The sequence below is a fragment of the Lineus longissimus genome, chromosome 5 (assembly GCF_910592395.1).
Source record: "Lineus longissimus chromosome 5, tnLinLong1.2, whole genome shotgun sequence".
NCBI lineage: Eukaryota > Metazoa > Nemertea > Pilidiophora > Heteronemertea > Lineidae > Lineus > Lineus longissimus.
In genome coordinates this window covers 8,121,426-8,147,060 of record NC_088312.1, presented here as the reverse complement: position 1 = coordinate 8,147,060, position 25,635 = coordinate 8,121,426, and the positions used below count along the sequence as shown (strand labels likewise).

General features: G+C 39.8%; 3 protein-coding genes across 7 annotated transcripts in view; 2 read left to right on the top strand and 1 right to left on the bottom strand.

The window, feature by feature from the left end:
- LOC135487623 (suppressor of lurcher protein 1-like) overlaps positions 1 to 10,045 on the top strand; it is a 194,777-nt gene extending 184,732 nt beyond the window's left edge. For all 5 annotated transcript variants that reach the window (XM_064771603.1, XM_064771604.1, XM_064771602.1 and 2 more), the window contains one exon: positions 828 to 10,045. In XM_064771603.1, coding sequence (XP_064627673.1) covers positions 828 to 931 — 104 coding nt within the window. In that variant the 3' untranslated portion in view covers positions 932 to 10,045. The remainder of the gene's footprint in view (positions 1 to 827) is intronic.
- A 6,725-nt stretch (positions 10,046 to 16,770) lies between these two features.
- Positions 16,771 to 25,635, bottom strand: part of LOC135487769 (activating signal cointegrator 1 complex subunit 3-like) — a 46,572-nt gene continuing 37,707 nt past the window's right edge. Inside the window, exons 30-38 of the mRNA XM_064771843.1 lie at positions 20,971 to 21,082; positions 20,474 to 20,608; positions 20,178 to 20,233; positions 19,678 to 19,846; positions 19,164 to 19,315; positions 18,735 to 18,873; positions 18,479 to 18,587; positions 18,086 to 18,177; positions 16,771 to 17,950 (exon numbers count right to left, since the gene is read on the bottom strand). Of these exons, the coding sequence (XP_064627913.1) occupies positions 17,606 to 17,950; positions 18,086 to 18,177; positions 18,479 to 18,587; positions 18,735 to 18,873; positions 19,164 to 19,315; positions 19,678 to 19,846; positions 20,178 to 20,233; positions 20,474 to 20,608; positions 20,971 to 21,082 (1,309 nt within the window). The 3' untranslated portion in view covers positions 16,771 to 17,605. The remainder of the gene's footprint in view (positions 17,951 to 18,085; positions 18,178 to 18,478; positions 18,588 to 18,734; positions 18,874 to 19,163; positions 19,316 to 19,677; positions 19,847 to 20,177; positions 20,234 to 20,473; positions 20,609 to 20,970; positions 21,083 to 25,635) is intronic.
- LOC135488341 (probable transcription-associated protein 1) lies at positions 22,779 to 25,472 on the top strand. Its single transcript, XM_064772917.1, has 3 exons — positions 22,779 to 23,321; positions 23,759 to 23,855; positions 24,116 to 25,472. Exons 1-3 carry the CDS (start codon positions 22,817 to 22,819, stop codon positions 24,465 to 24,467), a joined length of 954 nt encoding a protein of 317 aa, XP_064628987.1. The 5' UTR covers positions 22,779 to 22,816; the 3' UTR covers positions 24,468 to 25,472.

The window sequence follows — 25,635 nt, the reverse complement described above, 5'->3', positions numbered from 1 at the left end:
TATTTAATTGTCCTCAGATCACGTACATGTATAGGGATGATAGGATCTTTTGTCGTGCCAATCATACATTACAACACCACACACTAAACACACCAAAATGTTGCCGCGAGACATGGGCTGATATTTATAAAAGACTAGTAAATGCTTTTACTTTAAACTTCATGTACATTTACACTAGCCCATCTCTGTAGAAAACTGTAGTAAAAGCATTTACTAGTCTTTATAAATATTAGCCATTCCTTTGAGATCTAGAAACTTCAAACTAACATTTACAATTTTCACATCCTCTTTCCTCAGTTTTTTGCTCATTAGACAAGAAGAAGATTCATTCTGACCTTCCTGTTTTATGAATTTTTCATATTATACAGTCAATTATTTTTTTCTGGACAGCATGCGCAAACATACTGTACAAACTATTCAATAACAAATTTATTGTTAGTCATTGCTGTAAGGTTTGTCGCTTCGGTTTTTGACCTTCATGAATTTTTGTTTCGATCATCTTTGTTTTATCAGAACCAATGTCCATGGTACGTTGTTTGCATGGCTCTATGTATCCCCTCGATGTTGTTCAGTGAGGATTGAGGTTTAATTTCTGCTTGCTAGACAGTCAATCACTCTGTTCCTTTAAATCCTACAGCCACCTCAATTACCCCTGTTGTTTTAGTTTCATTGTTCAAGGCTTTTACAAAATAAAGCTCTCTACACTTTTGAGAAGGCAATAAAAATCGATTTGATCAAGACTCATAGCCCGATGCAGTCTGAAAGGTTTATCGTGCTTTTTACAGATCAGTGAAGCTATTCTAATAGTTGTTCTTTTCTCTTTCTAGATCCATCGACGACAAAAAGAATCAAATCATCGGCAGACATCACGAAATCTTCAGGACTCTTTTCGTTAGTGTGTATCCTTCTTATATCCGCCATCAACTCATGACAGGTGTCGTGAAATCTCGCAAAAACTGGTTCTCATTTAAAAACAGTTTTACAAGGTCAGGGTCACTGTTAGATGTCATGGTCATCACTACTGAAAGTCAAGGCCATCCGGTATGACCTCTTGGATATGCAACCTGCAATGAAGGCAACTTTCATCGTAGAACTTGAAGAATCTGCTGTTGGGGACTATATGTCAGCTGTGATAGAGAGGAACTGATGGAGGAGGCGAAAACAGGAACAGTCAAGATATAAGAGGCAAAATGTATCTGTTTTCTAAGTGCAATGTTCTCTATTGCAATGTCAATGAATGTGGGAGTTTGCTTCTGGGTGGCCATTTGGAAATCCGACTTCTGACTTTCAGGCGCAAGGTAAAATGTATATATCAAAATCTATGATGGCCTCTGAAGTCTGAGTGACAATTTAACCTCCAATGTCGCCAGATTACAAGCCCTCCAACTGCAATACTTAAGCCTCATCTAAAATGTGGCCTCTGAATTGCAGTGAGAATGTGGTCTCAAAACCTTATTCGGAGCGGTGAAGTCATCCCTGAAGGTGGGGACTCGTACTCTGACTGTGTGTTATTCTCCAGTTACTCATAAAGTGCAATGTCACAGATACCGAACTGATTGATTCGTTTTTACTGATAATCAGTTTGTGACGCGGTGATTAGATAAAGCCGTCAAATCATCAATATTGCTCTTCTGGCTTTCATAACTTTTGTAAGATAACTTTGAAAAATTCAGGCCCTCGTGTTCCCTTTTCGATGTTTCAATGTATTGCCGGTTATCCTTCGAGGAGGTTTCTCTCCTCAAAATAAAACAAGAGAAGTCTTATTTCATGAAAAAAGATCCGAGGTAACCATGCATTAGATATTGAACAGGAAAACATGAGGTAATGGGCAATAAATATCAATATAGCTTAATACTGAAAGTAGTCAAAAACCGGCTGAGCAGATGTATACATACTTTTCCCTTAACTGCATTATCGATAGTAATAGATGTTTAGAATTGTACATGTAAAACAGTGCCAGCAAAAGTTGAAATAGAAGAAGATTCTGATAAAATCCTATCATGTTGTAAATACTGGGAGATGACATTCAGAAATTCTTTGTTGTCCTGTGTTCTGAATTCTGAGGGGGGTGCTCGTGATATCCATCGAAACCTTGATACTGGTACTTTCTTGCATATCTCTATTGGACAACAAGTGCCCTTTTTGGCGTCACAAAGTTCTGATCATTATGAGCGAAAGTTTTTCTCAGTGGACTCACAAAGGAATCTTTTCAAACTTCAAAATGCTTCTCTCATGAATAAGATGTCTAAATGTGCCTTAGTCCAGGCTTCCTAGTCCAAGCTCCCTGGTCCAATGGTTGTGGCCTCTTTCGACTTAAAGTGAAACTCAATTTTGATGAATCTGCTTTTCAATGTCTCAACTATACGAGACAGTGTGTTCCAAAAAAGTTGTGTCCGAAACGTTTCTTTTCGTAACGATTGCAAATTCCTATGCTGATCCTGCTACAAATGACATTCAACTCCACTATTCTCAGGTGTACATTCTGAGGTCGAGATTTTGTTTTTATGGGTTGTCCGCACATTCACCATGAGATATGGTAGGCCTAATATGTATGTATAAAAAATGAATATATTCCATCACTAAAATGCTCATTTTGAACTGTACTGAAAAAATGTGTTCATTTTTACAAAGTGGGTCCTTTAATGGTCAATTCAGTGCTACTAAGTCTTCAAATTATTGGTATTCAGCCACATCCATGTACGCACTATAGGCCTAAACCCATGATGCATTCTGGCACCAGTACTTTTCAATATACTCCGCCTCTCGATATTTTGTACGCGCCGTATAGGAGTAAAAACCGCCTGATCTCAGGATGCCCATGATGTGGCTAATTTTCAATGGATGCATGTTCTTTTTGGCCACAGAATCACTGTTAGACTTAAAATACATTACGAAAACATCATGCCTATTTGTTGGGGACTAAAAAAAGAAACGATTGACCGGTGCACCCTTTGAATTTGTCGGTTAGAGAAGGGAATAGTCCCATCTGCCTCAATAGGGTGTAAAGCATTGTTGTGTTTTTGATGTGTTGGTTCCTAGTTGAGATTTTACACGTAAGAATACATCTAGGCATGATGTTCCTAACGTTAGCTGTCAAGATACATAACCCCTTATATAGGCCAGCAAATGCTGTTACTGAAAACGTCATGTACATTTTGCATATGGTAATCATGTACCAAACTCAAGTAAAAGCATTTATTACATGTAGATCTTGTAAATGGAGTTTACTAATAAGAATGTTTAATGTAGACTCTTAATAATTAAGGGTTTTGAGCTTTTGATTACAAATATGCACCCAATAGTGTTTTTTAGTGATGTGAAAACACCCAAAAAGATACTTAAAGCTTTTTTTCGATGGAAAACCTGCCAGAGTGCATATTGGTATTAGCCGAAAAGCCTGTTATGATTTTTCAAATGTTCAAAAACCTTTATTTCTAAGAGTGTAGACTGTGTAATTTTGTACACAGAAATACTGTGTTATGGTTATGTAAAGCGTCACAAACTTTTATGCATGGTATTCATGCACTTTTAAGCTCGCCACATTTTAACCTGGATCAGTAAATCTGATTAGCTTCCATGTAGCAATTTGGGTGTATTTTAATTTCATTGTCTACGACGGTTCGGTACTTTAACTCAACGTTTACTTCATGTGCCATGATTATGAAGTGGTACTTTCAGTTCAAGGGCTAATGGCTTTCACTTGACACAGATCTTCAGTCTTTGAAAGTCAACACCAGTTACTCATGCGCCTTTGGTTCTCTATACATCTGTATAATACAACTGTGATCTTCGAATGTTGCTTTAATGTTGCCTGCGTCATGAAAAAAGTATATGGCTGTAAAATGTTGCTGTGCTAACTTACCGGGATCAGCGAAAGTCTTATTGTTTATATCACTGAAGACAAAAAAAATATGTTTTTCATAAAATTATTGGTTTATTTGTTGTTATTACGTATAATTCTGAAAATAGTTGAAATACCTTTATCTCTCAGAATCAAGTCAACCTGAATGTTAATGGGAAAAGTAAGGCCATTAAGTATAACGTTGTCCGCAATATGCATATCTGTCTTTCATGAAGTGAGACTGATTTTCACATTCGCCTAAACAAAACTGTTTATCTACATTATCTTTAGCACTATCAAATGGCATACGCTTGAATTGTGTTTGCCTTGAATACCGCCTTAGACTGCATTATATTTAGTTTTTAGAGTTTAATATTGCGCATATATAGACTAAGCTCCAAAAATTCACGATATATCGTTGAGAACTATAGCCTTATACATGCACTCCATTTACTGTCGTAAGCTATCGGAAATTCACTTGAATTCATTTCACTCTATGTTTCCAAACCTCATTATGTTACCCATCGAAGCGCTGCGAAACTCACACCAGTAACCGTTAGTTACATGAACTGTAGTACGTGAGGTGGGCGTCAACTGTAAAGTTAGACGTTGTGTCATTACTTGCAATAATCTCAAACTTGGTTTGTCCGCGCGATCAAAATATTTACTTGATATGTAAATAGTTGTAAGGCTTATTAGTGCTGGTCCCCCTGAGAAAATCTGTGTTTTCCTACAATAATTTTCTCATGTGGCTCATGTTAAAGCTATCAAATCAAATGCTTTCAGTTCGGTGAGTTGTCAGCAATATCGTTTCGAAATGACAGGTACAGTATAGATCCATTAAGATGTAACATAACTTCGTGCGATAAAAAATAACTCGCATAAATGAACCTGCCTTCAGATCTAGGTAGGAAGCGATCGTAGAATTATGTTTTATTTAAGCTTTAATGCTGGCCAGGGGTAGTTACAGTATATTCGTAAAGGATGCATCAAACTAGATAATATAATTATGCTGTCTTTGACAACTGTTAACTTGTTAACTTGTTGCTTATAACTTGTTACTCAGCAACCCAAATTACATAGCAATGGTCGCTGTTTTATTTGCCAATTTTTTATATCTTTCTTTGTTGTCCTTGGAAGTGGATCACTATGACAATCATAATGTGTTTCACTGTCAAAATGACATAGCATGTTATCAATTTTTGCATCACTTCGAATGAAAAAATGCGAGTCGTTGGCAACGCCGCCGGCCTAAAAAATGGACAGAGTATTTCACCATTGCGTCAAAGTACATTGTACATGTACATCATACTAATTCCACAGCACGCCATACTGATTGATATTATTACTGGACATATCACGATAACACTTTGCCACTCAACTACGTGTAGCTTGTTGGAAAATACCTTGGTGCGGGTTTTCGCCAACCATATAGCTGTTTCCTTATTGTTGTTCCTGGTCAACATAGGTCAGAAGTTTCGAAGAACAAAATTTCGTCGTCTTCAGTAAACAACAAAAATCATGGGTTTAAATAATCGGACGAATGCGCTGTCACTGAAATGAGCAGCATCTAATGATTTTCACTGGTGGTGATTTGAAAAAAAAAGATGCTCGATTTCCATAGGCAGTAGACTTGATCCGGCTGTGTGACACACCACGATGTCCGTGGACAATGCGTAAACACTCATGCGGGGATGGAAAACTGCTGTGATGAATATCTTCCACAATCTTAGTTCTTGGGATCTGGAGAGATTTATCAGAACATTTTAGATAAAGATTATACGTTTCAGCAGGTATTGGATTCATCGATTGGTATTTTAAATGTGAACCTGTTAGTTCAATTCACAGCATGAGCATCGAAAGATTTCGTGTACGTAAAATTGGCGAAAAAATCATCTACGACAAAAAGATACGGAATGTATTCTCTGTTCTATCATACAATTATTATCAATTCACAGTGTCCGCATTAAGAGATATATTGTAAATGAATCCCTTGAGGTTTCAACAGGTATATAAATCGTATAGTCCTTTCTTTCTAGAGAATTGACAATTTAAGTTGTGCTGTTTTAATTTCTTTAAGGGCTTTTTCCTTATGCGACGTATTTTAGGTTATTTTAAAGGAACATTGACGGCGATTAGCAATGTATACATTCACTTGTAATTAAAAAGGCGTCGGTCCCATGCGACCCGCGACTTATAACCCTCTCAAACAGTACATGTATTTTGTCTAATTCTGCATTGAAAAAACAACTTCGATTAGAAATTGTGATTGTGTTGTATACCGTTTCACTTTTGGGCCGATCATTTTGGGTCCTGGAGCACAAACTACTTAGTTGGATTTCTTTGAAGTTAGGTTTTTATTTATCCTAGCTTCGCGAAGAAGTAATCAAGTTCTTTACTAACGATACTTAAACCCGAAAATCCTGTTTTGCCGCGAAGCTAAGATCTATAAAAACTCAAACTTGAAGGAAATCCGCCAGTACTTCGCTCTCCAGAGCCCCAAACGATGTGGGCAAAACTTTTACAAATGGACTATAATCATGCTGCTGTGCGATGAGAAAAAAATGTGTCCAAGTGTAGGATTTTCTTTAAAATTCCTCTGACTGTTACGACATTGTACACAGTAATTGTGTTTTTATGTATGGTTTCTTTAATTCCTCCAGTTGAGTGCATGCAACTGCAATGACTTTACATTCTTTGCGTCCGTGTCTATACCCAGTTTATGTTCAATTTAATTCTGATTAATATAGTATGTAGATTCGTTTATCAATAGATTAAATCATATGCGTCAAGAAATGGACAAAAATATCATCAACTAATACAGCTTCGATAAAAAACATCTTCCTGATTTTTAATGGGTATAATGTTTTATTGGGTTATTTGGGTCAATCGGCCGCAACTTGTCGCGTCTTACGATGAGGAACATGCCACCTATTTAAGGCAAATTGTGATGTAATTTAAGATATCTTTTGAAGCGCATTTTTATTCTCACTACGTCAGCGCCGGGCATTCGATAGTAAACACTTCTGTTACGCGGCTATATTTTCAAAGAACAAGACCTCATTCTGTTGTTGCTGTTGTAGAACTTTTTTGTCATGATTGAAATCAAACGCTTTTTAACACAACTACGCTAAAGGGGTTCCTCCAATAAAAGGGAGGACATTGCTGGTCAGGTGGACATAGAAAACATTTAAAATAGCTGAAAGCTAAGCCGCATATATCCACAAGATCTTTTACTTGAGATTGTCTACAGTTTCACCATTTGATCATACCAGCTTCGCGGCTGTTGCCGTTCCCGCAACTCCCCGTGAGAAGACTTGCAGTGAACAGAATGAACTTGAGGGTAATTGGTGACCTTAGAACGCCTCTTGCTGAATGAAAGACTGAAATTTGGGTGTTAGGCGATGTCACAATCTTCCATCTTCATCTTTTTATGTTATACATGTATTTGACGAAGCAGGAAAGCTGTTACAAAAGATTTCGATTGATATGTACACTGTATTTCGTATTTCTTATTTCGTATTTCGTATTTCGAATGATCCTTCTGGGCTTTCGTAGATATGCAATACTGGTAAAGGAAAAATTGTTTACACTGTTATTTCAGACATCGTATAATTTAGGCTGTAATTTCATTTGATGAGTACCTATATGGCCCAATTGCACAGCGGTTAAATGTTGTATATGATTAAAAAAAATTAACGTTATACTGGAGTCAATCAAGGCCAATCAGCAGCGTTGCTATAGTCCAAAGGAATGGGCTTTTTCACATTATTTGTTACTTCATTCTGTTAGTTTTTGAATAGTTTGTTTCTTACCCACTGAGGTCAAGGGAGTATATTGGGCTTTGAGTGAAGAGGACAATAAAAGACGTACGAGACCAACCATCATTGGCTGCTGTGATTATACCAGGTCATACTGTCAATGTTTTCTGTTGCTTATTCGCTCAAATCAAAGATGTTTTTCATTGGCAACATTATCCGGAATAGTGGTTATTACCACCACAGAATTTCTATTGAACCCTAAATCTAGATATGCATTTATTCAATATCAAAATTATCATCAGTGGATCAAGATTCAAACTGTGTAACAATGACTGGCGGCTAAGTTGCTGCGAGCAGTTCCTGTCAAATATTTTATACGCTTTCAAATCTATGCCGGCATGGAATATCAACCAGTTTGGCTTTTTTAGATTGACAATTGTATGACCATGTTGTAAAGTCACAGCAATTGATTTCTGGCCTTAATATAAGTCACAGCACTGACGAAATCGATTTCTCAGATTGTTATAATATGTTTTCTGGCAATTTATATATCAACTCACAGCCATTAATTTTTGGCAGTGTTATATAAGTCGTATATAAGTCTAAGTCGTCGCAGCAATTGATATCCGGAAATATTATTAAGATGACAGTACTAGACTTTATTATACACAGGTCAAACATTTCTGTTATCAACGGTCATGATAAATTTATACAGATGAACTGCACAATCACTCTCCTGTCAAATATGTCTACAATCAATTAGTTATGAAAAACCAACCATTTTGTATTAAACCATACAAGCAGACTCTTCCCCAACATTGAAAACACTTGGTGTAAAGTGATGATTTTATTTTCACAAAAGAGTTGTTGCTTCTTATAAATCTTCTCCGTACTCATAATTAAGTTGCTTGTGATATCAAGATTTTAATTGCTTTGGCGAAAAATGTGTTCCAAAATGTGTATAGAAACATACAGGCCAACCAAGTCCACATCGCCTATCAACAATAATTATCAGCATTTTTAATAATTTCTACGAATGTCCTAAACTGTTGCACTTTCCTCCGTTTACAACAAGAAGAATTGTGATGTGCTCATTCTTGTCAATGTCAGCCCTGCTAGGGTGTACATATACATGTATAACTACCACGTGCAATGAAGCATCTTCCTAGCGATAACGAGTTGTATGACATCACAAGTGAACTGTTTTGTCGTTTATCGTTGGTTGTCCAGCATTGATGGCCTGAAACGACCTATAACTTACTGATGCCATCTCTTAATTGGATTGCCTAAATCTGGAACCCAAAGCGTGGCGCTTATCACAAGAACATGTTTATATACGTTGTCATATTCGTGATAGTATATGAACTGCCATTAATAAAGCTCTGAAATCAGTTCAGGATTTTTGCGGGTCGTGATTTTTGCCATTTTAGTCATTATAGGACGCATCAGTGTCATGAATATTTACTTACTTCTATTTGTACTTTCTTTATAATCACCGCATCGGAACAGTCAAAAAGGAACATTTTGCATGTTATTTTGCCACAACAGCAAGGGGTGGATAAAAATCGTACATAAGCTTGTTCTTAGGGCGTCCCACTTACTGAAATGCCCAGGCATCCAACTGCCTGCATATTCAGATATTCCAGTGACGTTATTACTATATTGCTTGAAGGTTGTAGTCTTGTCAAAAACCGACGTTATAGTCGAATTACCTAAACATTTTCCAATGCATGCTGTTGTAACTGAGTTGGGTTTTTCGTTATTTTTGAGAACCTGATTCAGAAAGTCATACATTTGCAATGGTGTTGCATACATATAGTCAATTTGTGTTCTTTTATTGATATTTAGGTACACATTGGTCGCGACCTTCACTGAAATTTGGCTGGGCACCTGACCTAACTCTAGTTGTTGATACCAAATCCCCGAGACCGAGACCGGCAGACTAAGCTGAAGCGTCTCTTAACAAGTTTTTCCATGCTGTAATCGCATTACTTGTGCAACACCGGTATATATATAAAGCTTGGAGGAACCAATCATGCATGTCGTGTGATATGCATGTAACTATATGGAAATTTTCTCCTGAATGCAAGGCCTTTGAGAAATTGTACTTTACAAGACTATTGTGATCGTCAAGGAAGCCTCCGGGGAAGCCCACCGACTTTCCCAAATTCCTTCCTGACAATGTCAATATTCGTCAAAAATAGGTCAAGAAGACAAACTCTACAAGTCCATCATGTCACTAGATCATGCTGATTTCTTACTGCCCCATCGCAGTTTACTTCGAGTTCTTGTTTTTGTAAGTGCTATTATATAATACATATATACAAAGAAAGTGTACATATTTCTCTGTATCGATGACCTGCATATTAGTGTAGTATAGTCTGCTGTTCTTTTGTTATGAAAGGGTTTCAAAACCTTGAATAAAGCAATCTGATTTTCTTAACGATGTGTTAGGGTCATTTTGTTCATCCGCAATCAAAATGGCGTCCATGTGAAAGGAACAAATGCTGCCAAAAAATCTTACACCACAAGTGAACATATCTCGGCATTCTGGTTGTGACTTTGTCTTCAAAATATTTTGGTCTGGTTGTTGCAGCCACAACGTGCGCTCGTCTTTATTTCAATTGTTGCAATCTCACCATGTGCTATGGTAGCCCGGGGACAGCCACAATCAATGTAGATATGGGGACGTGGAAGTTTTAACCGCGTGGCATGTTTGGATTGCAACAACCGCTCTCAAAGAAGTCGCACATGGCTGAGCAAGGGCATGACGCAGTAAGATTGCGACGGGATTGCGACAACTGTTCAAAAAAACGAATGGGATACGGTTCCTCCGCCGCAGGACACGGTGAGACTGTCACAATTAGATTGCAAAAGGGGACACCGTCCCTCCACCTATGGTGAGACCGTCGCAATCAGACCACAGAAGGGATCATGCCTGCTCCATCGTTTGACATGGTGAGACTGTCACATCCTGACCAAACAAGGGTACATGGTTCTACCACCGCATGAGACGGTGAGACTGTCACAATCCGACCAATTTAAGTAGGGAACAAGGTTGCCCTACAATGTGACACGGCGGTGAGACTGTCGCAGTCAGACCAAAGGAGAGTACATGCCTGCTACCCCCTTTGACATGGTCAGGCTGTTACAACCAGACCAAAGAAGGAGATACAGTTCCTCAATCGTGAGACGGTCACAGTCAGACCAATCAAAGGAGGGAACATGATTGACCTATCATCCATGTGACACGTTCAGACGGCCGCAGCAAGACGAGGAAGGAACATGGTTTCTCCACCTCGAGTCACGTTGAAACTATCACGATCAGACCAATGGCGGGGACATGGTACTGCCACCACCAGCCTTTCCTGGTCTTCCCGACAAATTAGTGTTGATGACTATCTCGCACTAAAGCGTTGTTGCCAGACTACTCTTGAGAGAAAACGAGTAAGAGGTAGGTCAGAGAGGGACAAATATATTAAAACATCCTTTCAACTAGGTTAAAAAGTTTTAGTTCTAATGTGTTTTTCCTTATCTTCTGACAAGATCCATTGCTATTTCATAGTGGTGAGGAGAGATCTCGATCCTGTCCGGTTGTGACACTGTTCTCATATGACACCACAGAATCTCTCTCCAATTGGGTTTATCCTGCTCAACATGACCCCTCCTTCATTGAAGGACAGGGATCGTATTCTAAGGCCACACAATGAACTTTGCCTGGTCGGAAAAGAACACTTTAAAAGCGTATTGGTTAAACTGAAGCTTAGGCATTGAGAAGAGGAGTCTGTGCGCACAGGCGTTGGTGAAAGACATGCCGACTTATCGGCGGAAAATATCAGTCCTAAAGCTTCCTCCTCGAATGATGGATATACCCACAACGACGGTGGATCGGCATGATGAAATGCCGATTCGAGGGACTATCTTTCCATTCACACCATCACCCGTGTAGAGCTAATGTGGTGGTGTAAACGGAAATATAGTCTCTCGAATCATAGTCCTTCACAAACGCCTGTGTCTGTTTGATAGCGATTGAATAAGGAAAACATCCTGCCTATTCATTGGCTGAATTGAAAAGGAGTCTGTCCGACCCAAACAGCAGTTAAAACAAGTTCCCCAATCTAAGCTGTGATAACATAAGTTGATTTAAGGTGATGTTTCCAATGAGTCGCAGTTATAGGAACTGGGATCAGATTTATTGTCATTCTTCTCTTAGATTTTAGAGATCCTTCCTCTTCTTCCCCGATGAAACTGCCCTCCGGTGGCGCAGATGAAGCGGCTAGTTGTTTGAGGTCCTGCTGCATTCCCCAAGCAATTCCTGACAACTGTGTCTGTAATGCAGGCCAGAATTTCTGTCATAAATCCTGTTGCAGGGGACAGTCTTATAGGATGTGCAAGTGATCCAAGGTTGGACAAGTGTATGGTTGGGGACATGTTTCATTGATTCTGAAGCTGGGACTGGCTATGGGGTTGTGATCATGTTTCTCTTGGCTAGAAGTGATCGATGGGCGGACGAAAGTGTTATATTTGGGGACACTTGTGGTTGTGACATTTGGCTTGAACTAGGACACAAATGTGTTGATTTGACCAAGCGAGTTTTATAGGTTTGCTGTAAAGTTCCTCAATTCGATCATAATGTTTCTCTTAGACTTTATTGATCTTTGGTTGGACCAAGGAGTGAAACTTCCTTGGCAGGACAGGCACAACATGTCACATCCCTGGTTGTGACAATGGATATTGAACTCATTAGTAGCTTCAAGGTGTTGTTCCTAAATGTACAGTAACCCTTTATTAAGAAGGGTACTATCCGAGTAAGTGGAGATACAACGAGATGCTCCAGATGAAGCACAATTCTGCTTTCCATCGACTGATATTATTCTGAGGTGTCATTGCATAGGCTCATTGTGGTAAGCAGAAAGGTATTGGTGAAAAAATGCCATATCCTGTCCACTATGGTAACTTTGTTATGAGAAGCCCTTAAATTAAATTCCTCACCTGTCCACTTGCCCAATAAATGACCTTTGTTAGGCTAGGGCCTCAAAACAATTACTCACTGACCACATTATCAATGCATGAGGTGGGTTGGGCCAGGTTTGGCGATAATAGGCTCAACAACTTGAAATTCCAATACATACAAGTCATTGAAAATTCATTGTTAGCGCACAGCATGACACATTAGCGGGACAATTCTACACAGGTAGGGACCATGTGTCTATAGAGAACCATGTATACATACATGTAGCCCTTAAACAGAAAGGGTCTCAGTGTGAAAGGAAATGTGAACTTCAGAGATGGTAGCTCTTGGATTTTACTGGATTTTTTTAGGATGTGGTATGTGTTTGGTGACTGTATCTTTATCTAGGACCGTGCCCCTGTCCACAACCTCACCACGGTTAGGAGGAGCCAGCTCAGGATCTGGATATGGGGAACTTGGTAAGTTATTTGTTCTATCTACTCTCTATCTATATTGGTAATCAGCAGACCTTATATTCTGTATTGGGGTGAGTAAGCTCTTGCAGGTGTATCATTGGCAACATTTTAGGATTGAATGTCTCTCTTTCAACTGGTGCTAGGGGAAGTTTACTCAAATCTTTGATGGTATAATCAAACTTTGATCAAATTCCAGGTAGCAGTAGTAGGCCTGCGTTCTTGTTTAATCATATTTCTAGTTGTGTCCACCTCTTTTTGTTGGTCTCAACTCTCTTTACAGTAAACGATTTGTAGGCACCCTCACCCTGTAATTGTTTTGTCCAGATGAGTCAAGAAATCTCGATCTGCCAGCAAGCTGAAGGAATAACTGGAAATGATATGCTATGCTATCCAACTGTACAACAATTTGTGGTTCCCAAATGATTTTTAGACTGAATGTAAAAGCTCACTGAATAGAGTGGCCATGGTATTAAGTTTAGTATCAACAGAGCAGCCACAGTACTTGTCAAAGTCCAATGAAAGAGAGAACAAGAAAGAGGCTTGAAAAATGAAATTGAGCAGTGTAAATAAACTCTTCATCAACATTTCTATTTGCAGATGATGAGTCTGATACTGCACTCGGAGCATGGCAACTGGAAGTGGTCCCAGGCTGCGTTTTATCTAACCTGTCCCTAAGCTGTGGAGGCATTGATCCAAGCTACACAATCATCAAGTACCGAGCCTCCTACGGGCGCACCCAAAATAGCTGCAGCACCGGTCTTGCCGACGTAGCATGCGAAACAACAGTCAACACAGCTTCAGGTGCTACGGACAGCAGGATTTCTGACATGGACTTGGACCTAATGATGTGCACCCATCTTTCCCAGTGTGAGGTGGTACTGAGGCAGGGGGTACAGCTGCAGGGCAAGAATTGTTACAAAAGTAACATTTTCTGGGTGGATTACCTATGTATAGCAGGTGAGATTTACCCCTTTACGAAAACTTTGCAAGACATTGATGGAACAATTCTGACAAACCCTGACAAAAGTGCAACTCAGTTGAACATGTCTGAGTTGTTGAAACTATCCACTTAACAGTTTTCTGGTGTGCTTTGATACTCAACCACAGTTACAGTACAACCCAGACCACTGCAGCTCGCCCTGTCACCACAACAACACAAACTTCATATGGTTTTTATACCATTTCAGAGCACTCCGTTCTAACAATGAATACAAATCTCGATGAAAGAGGTCTGGACAGATTTCTAGTGTCAAGCATAAACTATCCATGGACTTCTTACCCTCCCTACTCCTACATAATGTGCCGAGTCCAGGCACCTCGACACACCCCCAGTATCAAGATCAAAGTGCTAGACTTCGAACTCGGTGACCCAAGGGTATGCTCGGACAAGTTCCTGATCAAGTCAAGAGACGAGAACTACACAGCTTGCGGGGATTATGCCACTTTAGAACAGACTGGCTCCCTAGAGTTTGAGGTTATGGGAAACTGGATGGAGGTTGTGTTTGAAAGTTTTGCAGGTGGAGATAGTCTGAATGAGAATAATGGCTTCCTCTTTCAGATCAGCGGTAAGTTGCTAATCCTATGTATTTCATGTCATCAGAAACTGAAAACTATAAAGCTCAAGAATCTTCATGATGACACCAACAAGGTGAGAATGAGATAACACAGAACCAAAGGAGAGAGGGATCCCGAATGTCACACAAAATCATCTCCACGGATAAGATACCTGATAACACAAGGCCCGTAACATGCTTATAATCATTTCCAATTACAGCAATTAGTGAATGCCTAATAGTTTTATTCTTTTCTTTTTCAGCCAGCGATAGAGCACCACTTCACGTGGAATGCGGAGACCCGCTAACCTGGGTTTGGGGACAGAACCACACAAGCCCAAGCCCAACTCCAATGGAATCATCAACAACACAGTTCTCTAGCACACACCATCTCACTTCAACAACAGACCATTTCTCTTCAACAACAGCCCTTACTTCAACAACTGACATTATCACTTCAACAACAGACCGTCTCACTTCAACAACAGACCGTCTCACTTCAACAACAGACCGTCTTACTTCAACAACTGACCATCTCACTTCAACAACTGACATTTTGACTTTAACAACAGACCGTCTCACTTCAACAACAGACCGTCTCACTTCAACAACTGACCATCTCACTTCAACAACAGACCATCCCACTTCAACAACTGACCATCTCACTTCAACAAAAACCCCTTTGACAAGTGGGCATCCTACCACCGAGTATAAGACTACAACCCAATCAACAACAATGACAACTACTTCCATGACAACTAAAACTGACAGTGGTAGTGGGACTGGTGAAGTAGACATCACCACAACAACAACAACATCAACCCCGTACTCAACAATTGATACAGAAGGCAGTGGCAGTGGGGAAGATTTGACAACAACTTCAGCCTCCACTACAACTACAGTGACCCCTGAAGCTGCCTCTTTCTTTACTACAGGTAAGTTCATGCGCCTCTGTCAAACTTTAAACTGTGCAAATTAGTTGTCTATTTTGGCTTTGTAGCACAGACTCTCGAGACCATCAAATTAGACCCCCTTCAGGTCCTGCTGATAGTTCTCCTTTTCATCTACCAAAGTAAACCAAGATCTGGCGAATGTGTTCAAAGCAATATCATTTATCTTTTCAGAAGCTGTGATCGGGATTGCAGGTGGTGGTGTTGGATTGTTACTCATCATCCTCATCATTGTCATCATCTGTTGCTGCATGAGGTAGGTTTAAAGGATTTCTGCAATCATTAGTTCAAAACTCCTTTTCATACCTTTTTTTTAACCTTATATATGTAAGAAAAATCATATTGAGAGAGCAAATCTGTCAGACTGTCTGGTCATTTGCTTATTTTTCACCTGTTGCAACAAGCCTAAAATATATCCTGGCACCAAATTTCTAATGTCATATTGGTCTCTTTGAATAGGAATAGGAAAAGAAAAGCCAAACCCCCTGGAGAACCAGGAAGGCTGCCACCATCCCAGAGAACATTGAACCAAAGACCAGCATTACAAAGGGGAGATAGCACGTACGAAAATGCATTCACTAATCCCGGATTCGAGGAAAATGTCTACGACACGATCCCATACGACGCAGTGACTTATGCAAAGGACAAAAAAGATACTAACACTTATGAGACTCTTAAAGATGGCGCTGCTGGTCAGACCAATTCGTACGAAACGCCGAATATACAAAAACCAATGCCTGGACAGACAAAGTATAGTCATCTGGAGTCATTTCAAAAACCTCAGGCAAAGTCCAATGACTATGAAAGACCACAGACTGGTCTTAATAGGTATGCTAATCCTGAACTGAGAGCACCAGGACCGTACAAGTCACTGGATGCTAGCATGCCTATTAGACGCCCCTTAGCTGTTGTGAATCCACATTTCGTCCAACCACCCAGTGTTCCGAAGCCAGATAATTCAGTGTTCAGTAAAAAATCGAACCCAGCAGAGCCTGAAGCAGATTATGAGGGTTTGCCTGATTACCAGGACCTTCCAGAAAATCCCCTGCCGCCTCCCGTGAACAAACAAGCTCAGACAGGGAGTAAACCAGGTTCGCCTGAATACTTAGAATTGACTGATGCGAAACCATTCGATTATAGTTACGCATATATGTAATCACTTTAACAACAACATTTTTTTCTAAAATGTATCTTAAGATTATAAGTTTTGTTTTATATGAATTGACATAAGCAAAAGACAAGAAAATAGCTGTATTGTACTCTACCAGATCTCACAGAACTGTAAAAATGTTTTAACGCTCAAAACTTTCTCTTATTATATATACATGTATACATAACAAATTTTATCAGTACATGACATGTCTTTTTGTATAAACTGGCATCTCTGGCATGAAATAAAGCTTTTATTCAAAAATGTGTCCCGTTTGTTTGTTTCACCGCCATAAAAAGGACAAGGGTTACATGAACTCATCTGTAAGGAAAACATTAGTACATTATTGAGTAGCACATGATATTTCATGTAGTGGGGGCATTGCACAGAATGAAACTAGTACCTTTTCCTTTTCTGAAGCAAATCATTACAACTAATGAAATCAATTTAAAATAAATACTTTGTTTTATTTGAAACAATAACATAGATTTATCACACAACCCTATAATTAAGCCAAGATTTCAGTTGACATGAACTAATTAGACCGCAGACTACAAGAAGCCTTCCATCATAATATAAGCACAAGTTCAAATTAAGATATAAGGAAATAGTAGTACAATAGAACCTCTCCATTAAGATTACTCTTGCCACTGACACAAAACTAGTGACGAGTTGTGTCCTTAATAATTACCGATAAATTAGCTCCTTCCCATCTACATGGTCGTTTGTTATAGGGTATAGGGTAAGCATATTGGTTGGTCTCAACCATTGAAATAGCCATTTGGATATTCAGAATATGCAAGGCCGCATTCACCATTATTTACTCAAATGAAACCTGTCTTTGGCTATAAACTTAACTGGTCTGGACTGATGGATGAGAGATAACAAAGTTATCAGTATAAGGCTACATCAATAGATTTCAGTTACGTATTATCCCCAAAATTATCATCCCCAAAGTCAAGGCCATCCAGTTCATCTTTCAACTCGGTGTTCACCTGAGCCTCAATGCTCGCAGGAATCACATCCAAACAAATGTCGTATTGCTGGTCCAATCCTTGGTAGGAGTCGCTGATCAGGTATACCGTGAAGATTGCCCTTCCGACAGCCTCTGGGGTGTAGAACGACAACTGGACATTGGTCTGTCCTCGCACAAAGCCAAGCCGTTTGATAGCGATCAAGTCCTGGGTTTCAACCTCACCCAAGATGATGAACCAGCCTTCGTCTTTGACTTTTGGGAAGCGGGGTGCATGTGCTTTACTGTCATGTTTCTGAAAAGAATGACATAAGACAATAAAGTATTGGTATCACATCTGACGGTGTTGATCTTCGCTACTGTATGTATAAGAATGACGTAAAAACTACGTTTTCTTTGAGGAACCCCAATAGATAATGCAATAATGTACCTTAAGTTTGTTTTTCCTTCTTAGTCGTATATTCAGGACGTATTCCTGATCAGCATGCACCTGCAGCCAGTCGCTCTCCTGTCGTCTACCAGCTGTAAACAAAGAATCCATCGTGAGAGAACAAATGCTGAAATGTTGTACCTTGACTCAGTTCCTCTAAAGGAAAGGACCGTTGTGTCCGACCAGCTGTCAAACCTGCGTAGATTCTGTCTGAAGCGTTAAAACTTGCGACTCATCACCCCTTGCGGGACACAAGGACAACTGAAGTGCCTCCACTTCATTGGTCTTTGACTCTATTGCCCGCATTTTCTCATGAGGCACAAAACAGCAAAGTTATTCTATTGATGACAGGACTTTGTACCTATATTAACGATAGGAAAATTGAATGCTAACCACTCCGAGGCATTGGTACCATCTTGGACCTCTGATCTTCGCCTTCCCACCAGCCCTTGACACTCAGCTCAACACCAATGATGGGTAGCTGTAGCAAGACTTGGAATATCTGGAGTTAAGAAGATAAGCAGACGTTATATTAGGTATTGATGTTGAGAAGTGAAATTCGCTGTGCTGAAAGAATAAGTACATGTATTACAGTCCTAAAGAGCATTGAAACATTTTAATTGGATGCTTCGTGTATTTCTATACTGACCTCATCAATTTCTGTGTGCGTGAGTTCATTTTCAAGCAGGGACAGCATGGTTTCGAACCTGTCTCCTACAACAGCAAGCACATCAGGCAGACAGTCCATGACGGGGGTCTTCTTGCTTGAACCACTGTCTTCAGGATTCCTGGAAGCAGAACGTAAATTGCAACATCCAAGAAGCTAAACTGTACAATTCTCAAGCCAGCGCACATGTAGCTTCAAGGGACATTAAGCTCACAACTTACTGCAACAAAACCAACTGCCAAATTCAATACCTGATTGGTTTCATTTTGACACTCTTAAAAGGGTCTACTGATGACCAGACTGTAGGAGAAAAAAAGAATAAGCGTGTACACCCCACGTATATCACTGTCATACATTTTGTACTAATGTCAGTTTCGATAAGAAGTACGGAGCTAAAAGTCCTGCTCTTACTTGAAACAGTAGAGGTGATAAAGCTCCAAGTGTGGAAGAGTGAGTAAGCTGGAGTCATGGAGCCAACGCCCCTGTATGACCATCTGGACAAGATGGGTGATACGGAGAGCCGTCGCCAACCAGCCTTGGTCGGCTGTCACATCCAGCATCGCCTGAAACGAGCAGGAAAACAATGATGGATTGAAATTCTTGTTGAGACTTCGTTTGTATGTATAAAGTTTTAATTCACGAATTCCCTAGAAATCATTCAGAGAGTAGCAGTCATCATCCGCAATCAGATGTTTTCTTAGTATACAACATGTAGTAGTGCACAACTGACCACATTTAACAGACAAATTCAGTAGTTTGTCTGGACTAATCATGTGAAAAGGTGTTGAGACCAGACAGATGATTCTGCCAGACTGCTGGTAGGACAGATGGGACTTCAGACTGAGAGTCACAGCTGATGTCAAGAGAATTGTTGAACACGTCAGGGATTTATTACTACAATTTCAAGGTTTGCACTGATACAGACCTGAAGAATACGTATGGCTTGGTCCAGGACTGACTTGGTGTCCGTGTAGTAGTCTGTACAAGGTAACACTGTCCGACAGAAGTGAGCCTGGAATAGGATGTTAGCTTTCGTGTGGGCACTATCGTAAGAATGCGGATTGACTTCTAAAGGCACCTTCTCAGCCAGAGCACTGCAATAAAGACAGACTTAATCAACTTTAGTGAGGAATTTAACATGGCTCGCTTTTCAAGAAAATACTATGTCCGTCACACTACTCACATAAATGCCTAACTCACTTTTTGGCTAAATTGAGATTTTTACAGAAATGGCTCCCCATAGTAAGCCACACAATCGGGACAATATGCCTAAGTCAAACAACCAATCACGTCGCAGATTACATAGAACAAGCATTTTCACCTAACTCAAGCATTTGATCTCAGACATGGGCATTTTTCAGCCTGCTAGTAAAGTAACTGGTTGACAAGAGATGGCATCACTGAGCTAACCACAACATGTAATACCTGTTGATTTGGTCTTCGTTGTGTCGGACAGGCAGTTCATCATATTCGTGGGCGTCCTAAAATGACAAGATTTACAACTAATAACTACTGGCAGGAAGGATGTCATTAACAATGGCTCAACAAACATTACTGTATCAACAAACACTACTAGAAACATGACGACAAATTATGGGAAGAGCTCACTATGCACTCTATTTGTTACTGCTAAACAATAACTTCTTGTTGCGAGTCAGTGATTATGGCTATATATAAAGGCAGTTATTGAAATGTTCAACAAAATGTCGTCATTTCCTTACTGAAAGTATTTCGATGAGTTCCGGAATGGTTGAATCTGGCCGTAGCTCATTCCTGAACATCTGGACACTGCTGTGGTGGAGGTAGTAGTAAGAGGCAATCCGGCCTAACGTCAGCGGTTCGATTGTGCGGCTATCCTGGAAAGATACACAAGAAGTATAGTGACATAAAGAACAGGCTGTAACCTCAATCAGTCGAGACATTAACACAAACACAGAGGGAGACATTGTCACATCCTTGGAGAAAGATTTCTTGCAAAACTTTGAATAAAGCACAATCACAACTGTCTCAAAGCGCTTTACAATCGTAAACCTCATTTCCCAGCCTATACAGAAACCTTTCTCGAGAACCAAGGGCAGCCACAATCTAGCCCACGCAAGGACATTTCAGTCAAGTTGATATTAAAGTGGCACCGGTCGGGTATCGAACCCGGGACCTCTCGATCACAAGGCCGACGCTCAACCGTTGTGCCACCGCGTTCTTTCTTTTCAAAACTTACATCTCCTATTTCACAGCAGTATGCACTCTCAAGGTCCTTGAGCGATTTCTCCACCAAGCCTGACAGATATTTGTTGATCTGTTCATGGTCTGTGTCATCCAAGTTGTAGAAACTAAAAAGAGGCAAGAGAGCATTCCAATTACAAAATTTTTGCAGAACTTGACAGTTGTCTCAGATATTCTAAGACTTAAGGATTCGTTGACTTTCATGGTCTGTTGAAATTAAAAGAAAGGAGAATGATCTTTTAATCACAATATTCTTTTGGAATGAATTGCTGTCAAGGAAATAGTTCTACCCAAAGTGTCTGTTGATCAGTCTGAAGCCATGGGTGTAGAAGATTACAAGTTGGTTAGAAAATGGTTTACGAAACTGTGAATGTTCAACAAAAGCACTCAGCCTATCATCCTGCTAGCTTGAGTGGTCCAAAGTGGTTTTTTTTTAATCCTTGAAGTTCTTCAAAAACAATTGGGATGAAACCCAATTAAATTTGTTCATATAGGCCAGACAACCCCTTAAAGGAAGTCGAACTAATGACATGGCCAAGAAATATTCTAATTACACTGTGTTCCATATAAATCCAATGAATACATGTACCTAAGTTCATTTGAAAAGGAAGTTTCATGCAAAAGTCGATCTAAATGCATAAAGCAACACGCATTAAAACACAAGTTCAGGACTCTCAACTGAATTATGTAAGTAAAGATTTTGTCATTCTTCAATTTGAAGGGAAAGGTAAAACTTTTCACTTCTCATTAATCCCTGCCCACTCGGCATATCGGCATATCATGTGTCGGCATATCATGTTAAAAAAGGATGACTTGGTACCACATGCTGCAACATAGCACCATGAATGTCAATTCATGCCTTATGTCAATATTCACTGCATTTGTTTTTCATTTCGCTCTGATGTCATAAGAACCCCCCTCTCTCTCCCGCACACACTCTGTACCGTTGATTTAAGGATAGGATTTAAGGGAAGATCAGTGGCGTAGTGGTTAGAGCACCGGGTTCATAATCAGGAGGTCGTGGGTTCGATTCTCGGAAGGGTCACTGCTGTTTCGTCTTTGTGTCTTTGAGCAAGGCACTTAACCCTACTTGCTTCTCTCCACCCAGGAGTAAATGGGTACCTAGCTGGCAGAGTTGGCACACTATGAATGTTAGTCCTGAGCGCTGTATAGCTGCAGCTCGGACCTGTTATACTCCCAGAGAGTAGAGCTTGAACTACGAATGTACAGGCCAATAGCTAGGGGTAATAATGTGAAGCGATTTGAGCGACTGAAACCAGTTGGATTTAGCGCTATATAAGTCTCATAATTATTATTATTATTATTATACTCATGCTCATTCTTTTACTGCTAAAAACCAATTCGCAGGATGTGTCCAGAAAAGTAACGGAAGTGACGATGACTCATGTTGTACTGGCATTTATTTTCAGTCTATTTTAATCAATGAGAACAAGGAAGAGGATGAAAGACTGCTAAGATCGTGTATCGAGATCAGAATCCAGAGACCATCCCACATACACATTATCCAATAATAATTATATCATCACTGAGTGCACTCACTGCAGAACACATGCTCCACTATCAAAAACTAAACTAAAGTTGGTTAATCAGTTGGTAATCAATTGATTAATTAGTTGGTAATTAATTTGTAATTTCCAGAAATTTAATTCTCTAAGTCAACTTCAACTTCATCGCACTGCAAATAAACCGTATCTTTCCACTTCACCATAGAGAAGCAGTCTCAAAGACAAACACCTGCGCAAACTGTTTTAGGCAAGATGAATGTGACTACCGGTAATAGTATTAACTCGACCAGCGTTAAGCATCCAGAGACCACAACAATGACAGCTACAACCAGACTTACCCAATCAAATCCAACAACTCATAGACCACCAGACCACTCTACTGACCAGCCCAACATAAAGTCAACAGGAAAACCTCTTGAAAACACAGTGAATTCCACTGTCACTTCAACAGAGGTCACATCCAATTCCACTGTAACACAACATGTACACACGGTAAATTCTACTACAAAGTCACCAGAAATCACCAGTGCGGCATATGAATTGAATTCCACTGCAACACACTGGGAATCAAATTCCACTGCAACACCCTGGGAATCAATTTCCACTGCAACACCCTGGGAATCAAATTCCACTGCAACACCCTGGGAATCAAAATCCACTGCAACACATTGGGAATCAACTTCCACTACAACACGTTGGGAAGCAAATGCAACATCAACACCTACAGCGAATGCAACATTTACACCACGACATGTTGTCACCCATGGAACAGCAATTCCGAAAGGAACAAATCACGATCAGCACCACAATCACTTTCCACGTAAGCAAACTTTCTACTTGGTTTTTAACACCTAGGAAATAGAATGTTTTTAAATTGTCTTATACATGTATTGTCCAGAGAGTCAAGTGGTAACTGCTGGTAGCTAGAAAAGTACTGATTGATACTCTGTAGGAGCCTCATTATGTCCATCAGCAAGGTACATAACCCAAAACTGCTTCTCTGCACACTGGAGTCCAAAGAGTGATATAAGTCTCAAATGGAAAGTTAATCTGCAATGGGCCAGCATATCTGGAAAGCTTTACAGCCAGTCAGCTGACTTCCAATGAGATAGGCTCCTTAGTATGCTCCTTCACTTAACTTCTCACTTGGCTATCATGTGATAGCAGGAATGTGTTAAAGACCCTGACAATTCACAACTGCCACAGGAGATTTTATCAAACTTTATGTCATCGTAATCAGTGTTTCGATTTTTTCAGATGATGGTTGGCATTTTGCAGTCATTGGCAGTGGAGCAACGCTTGGGCTTATACTTATCATCCTCCTCATCGTGTTCAGAAAGAAACTGTTTAACAGGTACAACTCTTCTTTCTTCATCCTGATCATCAAGTCCTTTCCATTCTGTGACTATAGAGACATGCAAGGGGAGGGACATGCAGATTACGTTCTTCCTGCCACGCAGTTTGTTACCCTTTTTCATTCCATCTTTGATAGACCTCATTATGCAGGGGCCACAGACGAGCCTTTTAGGCGTGGATCCAAGGGGATCTAGTACAGCTGGCCAACTCACCCAAGGACACAAACAGCAAAAGTACTGATTTTATCTCTTTTTCTAGGGCAAGGCATAATCAAATGAGGAAACGCAGTCATTCAGAGATCCAGACATCACAAAGAAAGAAACACAAAGGAAGCAAAGTGTACAACGATCTTGTCGGCATGGGATTCAAAAATGACAAGGTCAGTGACAATATTGATGACATCTTAGCAGAAGAGACCGAGGACAGGGTCAGGATCCAAAGATTTAAAATGAATCGCAAGCCAAGTTGGGGATTTAGTCGGAAAGGTCGGAAGGTATCAGCAGGTGAATCAAAAGAACAAGACAATCAGCAGACGGTAAAGGAAACGTTTGATCAAGGATCTTCAGGAGACGTTGAGAGTGTTATTGAAGACAGCACCAATTCATCATAGGACTGGTTTATACAGGACGGTGCTGCGCAACACTGCATGGGAATGCAACCTAACTATAATAACTGACAGGAGAGACGCACTTTTTATGACAATATTGTTTGCAAATATGGCCAGTGTGTAAACTCATGTGAAAAACATGTGCATTGTGGGCATGAAACTTGTGTATGGCAGCCAGATTGATTTTAAATCAAATAATATAAACTTCAGATGATATTATAACAAGAAATTAATATAGCTACATTGTATATTGCACTATATAGATCAAGAGAATATAGGTAGGATATCCATTTCATCTCTGTCTAAATGGAGCAGGACATTTATCTAATCAAGATTTGCATGAACAAGAGACTAAGGATGAGCAGATATGTGAATATCCTGATGTTTGAAAAAAGATTACATTCATCATCGCATTTGATGTACATGTATCTCGCATTGGTGTCAATATCTGGTATTTTTCGTGATGTCTGGATAGTGATAAGCTATAAGTGAGAAAAAAGATATCTTGTGTGCAGGTAAAACTGCTTCTTATGTGGTTATTATTGCATGCAATCATGATCGCAGTGATTTAAATCAGTCGTTTGTGGGGCCTTTAGGAATGCTGTAGTACTATGAATATGCAGGGGTGAAACGAGGAGAACCAGTAGTATTTACACTATACCTGAAAACAACCATCAAAAAATCTTGCCAGGTGAGAAAATAGTTCCCAATAAGTGGCATATCTACGACTTTTTATAGACCAATTTGATCTCATGCTAAGTTTGTAGTGTGTTTATGCATGGAAATGTACAATGATTTGAGCAGGATTTGATGAAATTTTTAAACTAACCTGATCACAGTCAGTGATGTGGAATATATTGAATTTGTAGCGTGTGTTAGCTTTTTGCCAGATGACTTAATCAATCATTCATGTCAGATAGCATAATCACTTGGGATGAAAAATATTTTGAATAACCATCTCTTATTGATAGATACACTTCTTGTTCAGCTATATTGAATATATGAGGTACAGAGTTCAACTTGTAAACTGTGTTGTCCATTCTCTTGCCAACTCCATGTTCTTCCAGTCCCTGACCTAAATTGAGAGCCGACTTGCATGTTAGGATACCCGGAAAAGAAGAATACCAAAACCCCAAGACCTTCATAAGATTTACCTAGACTAGTAATATCC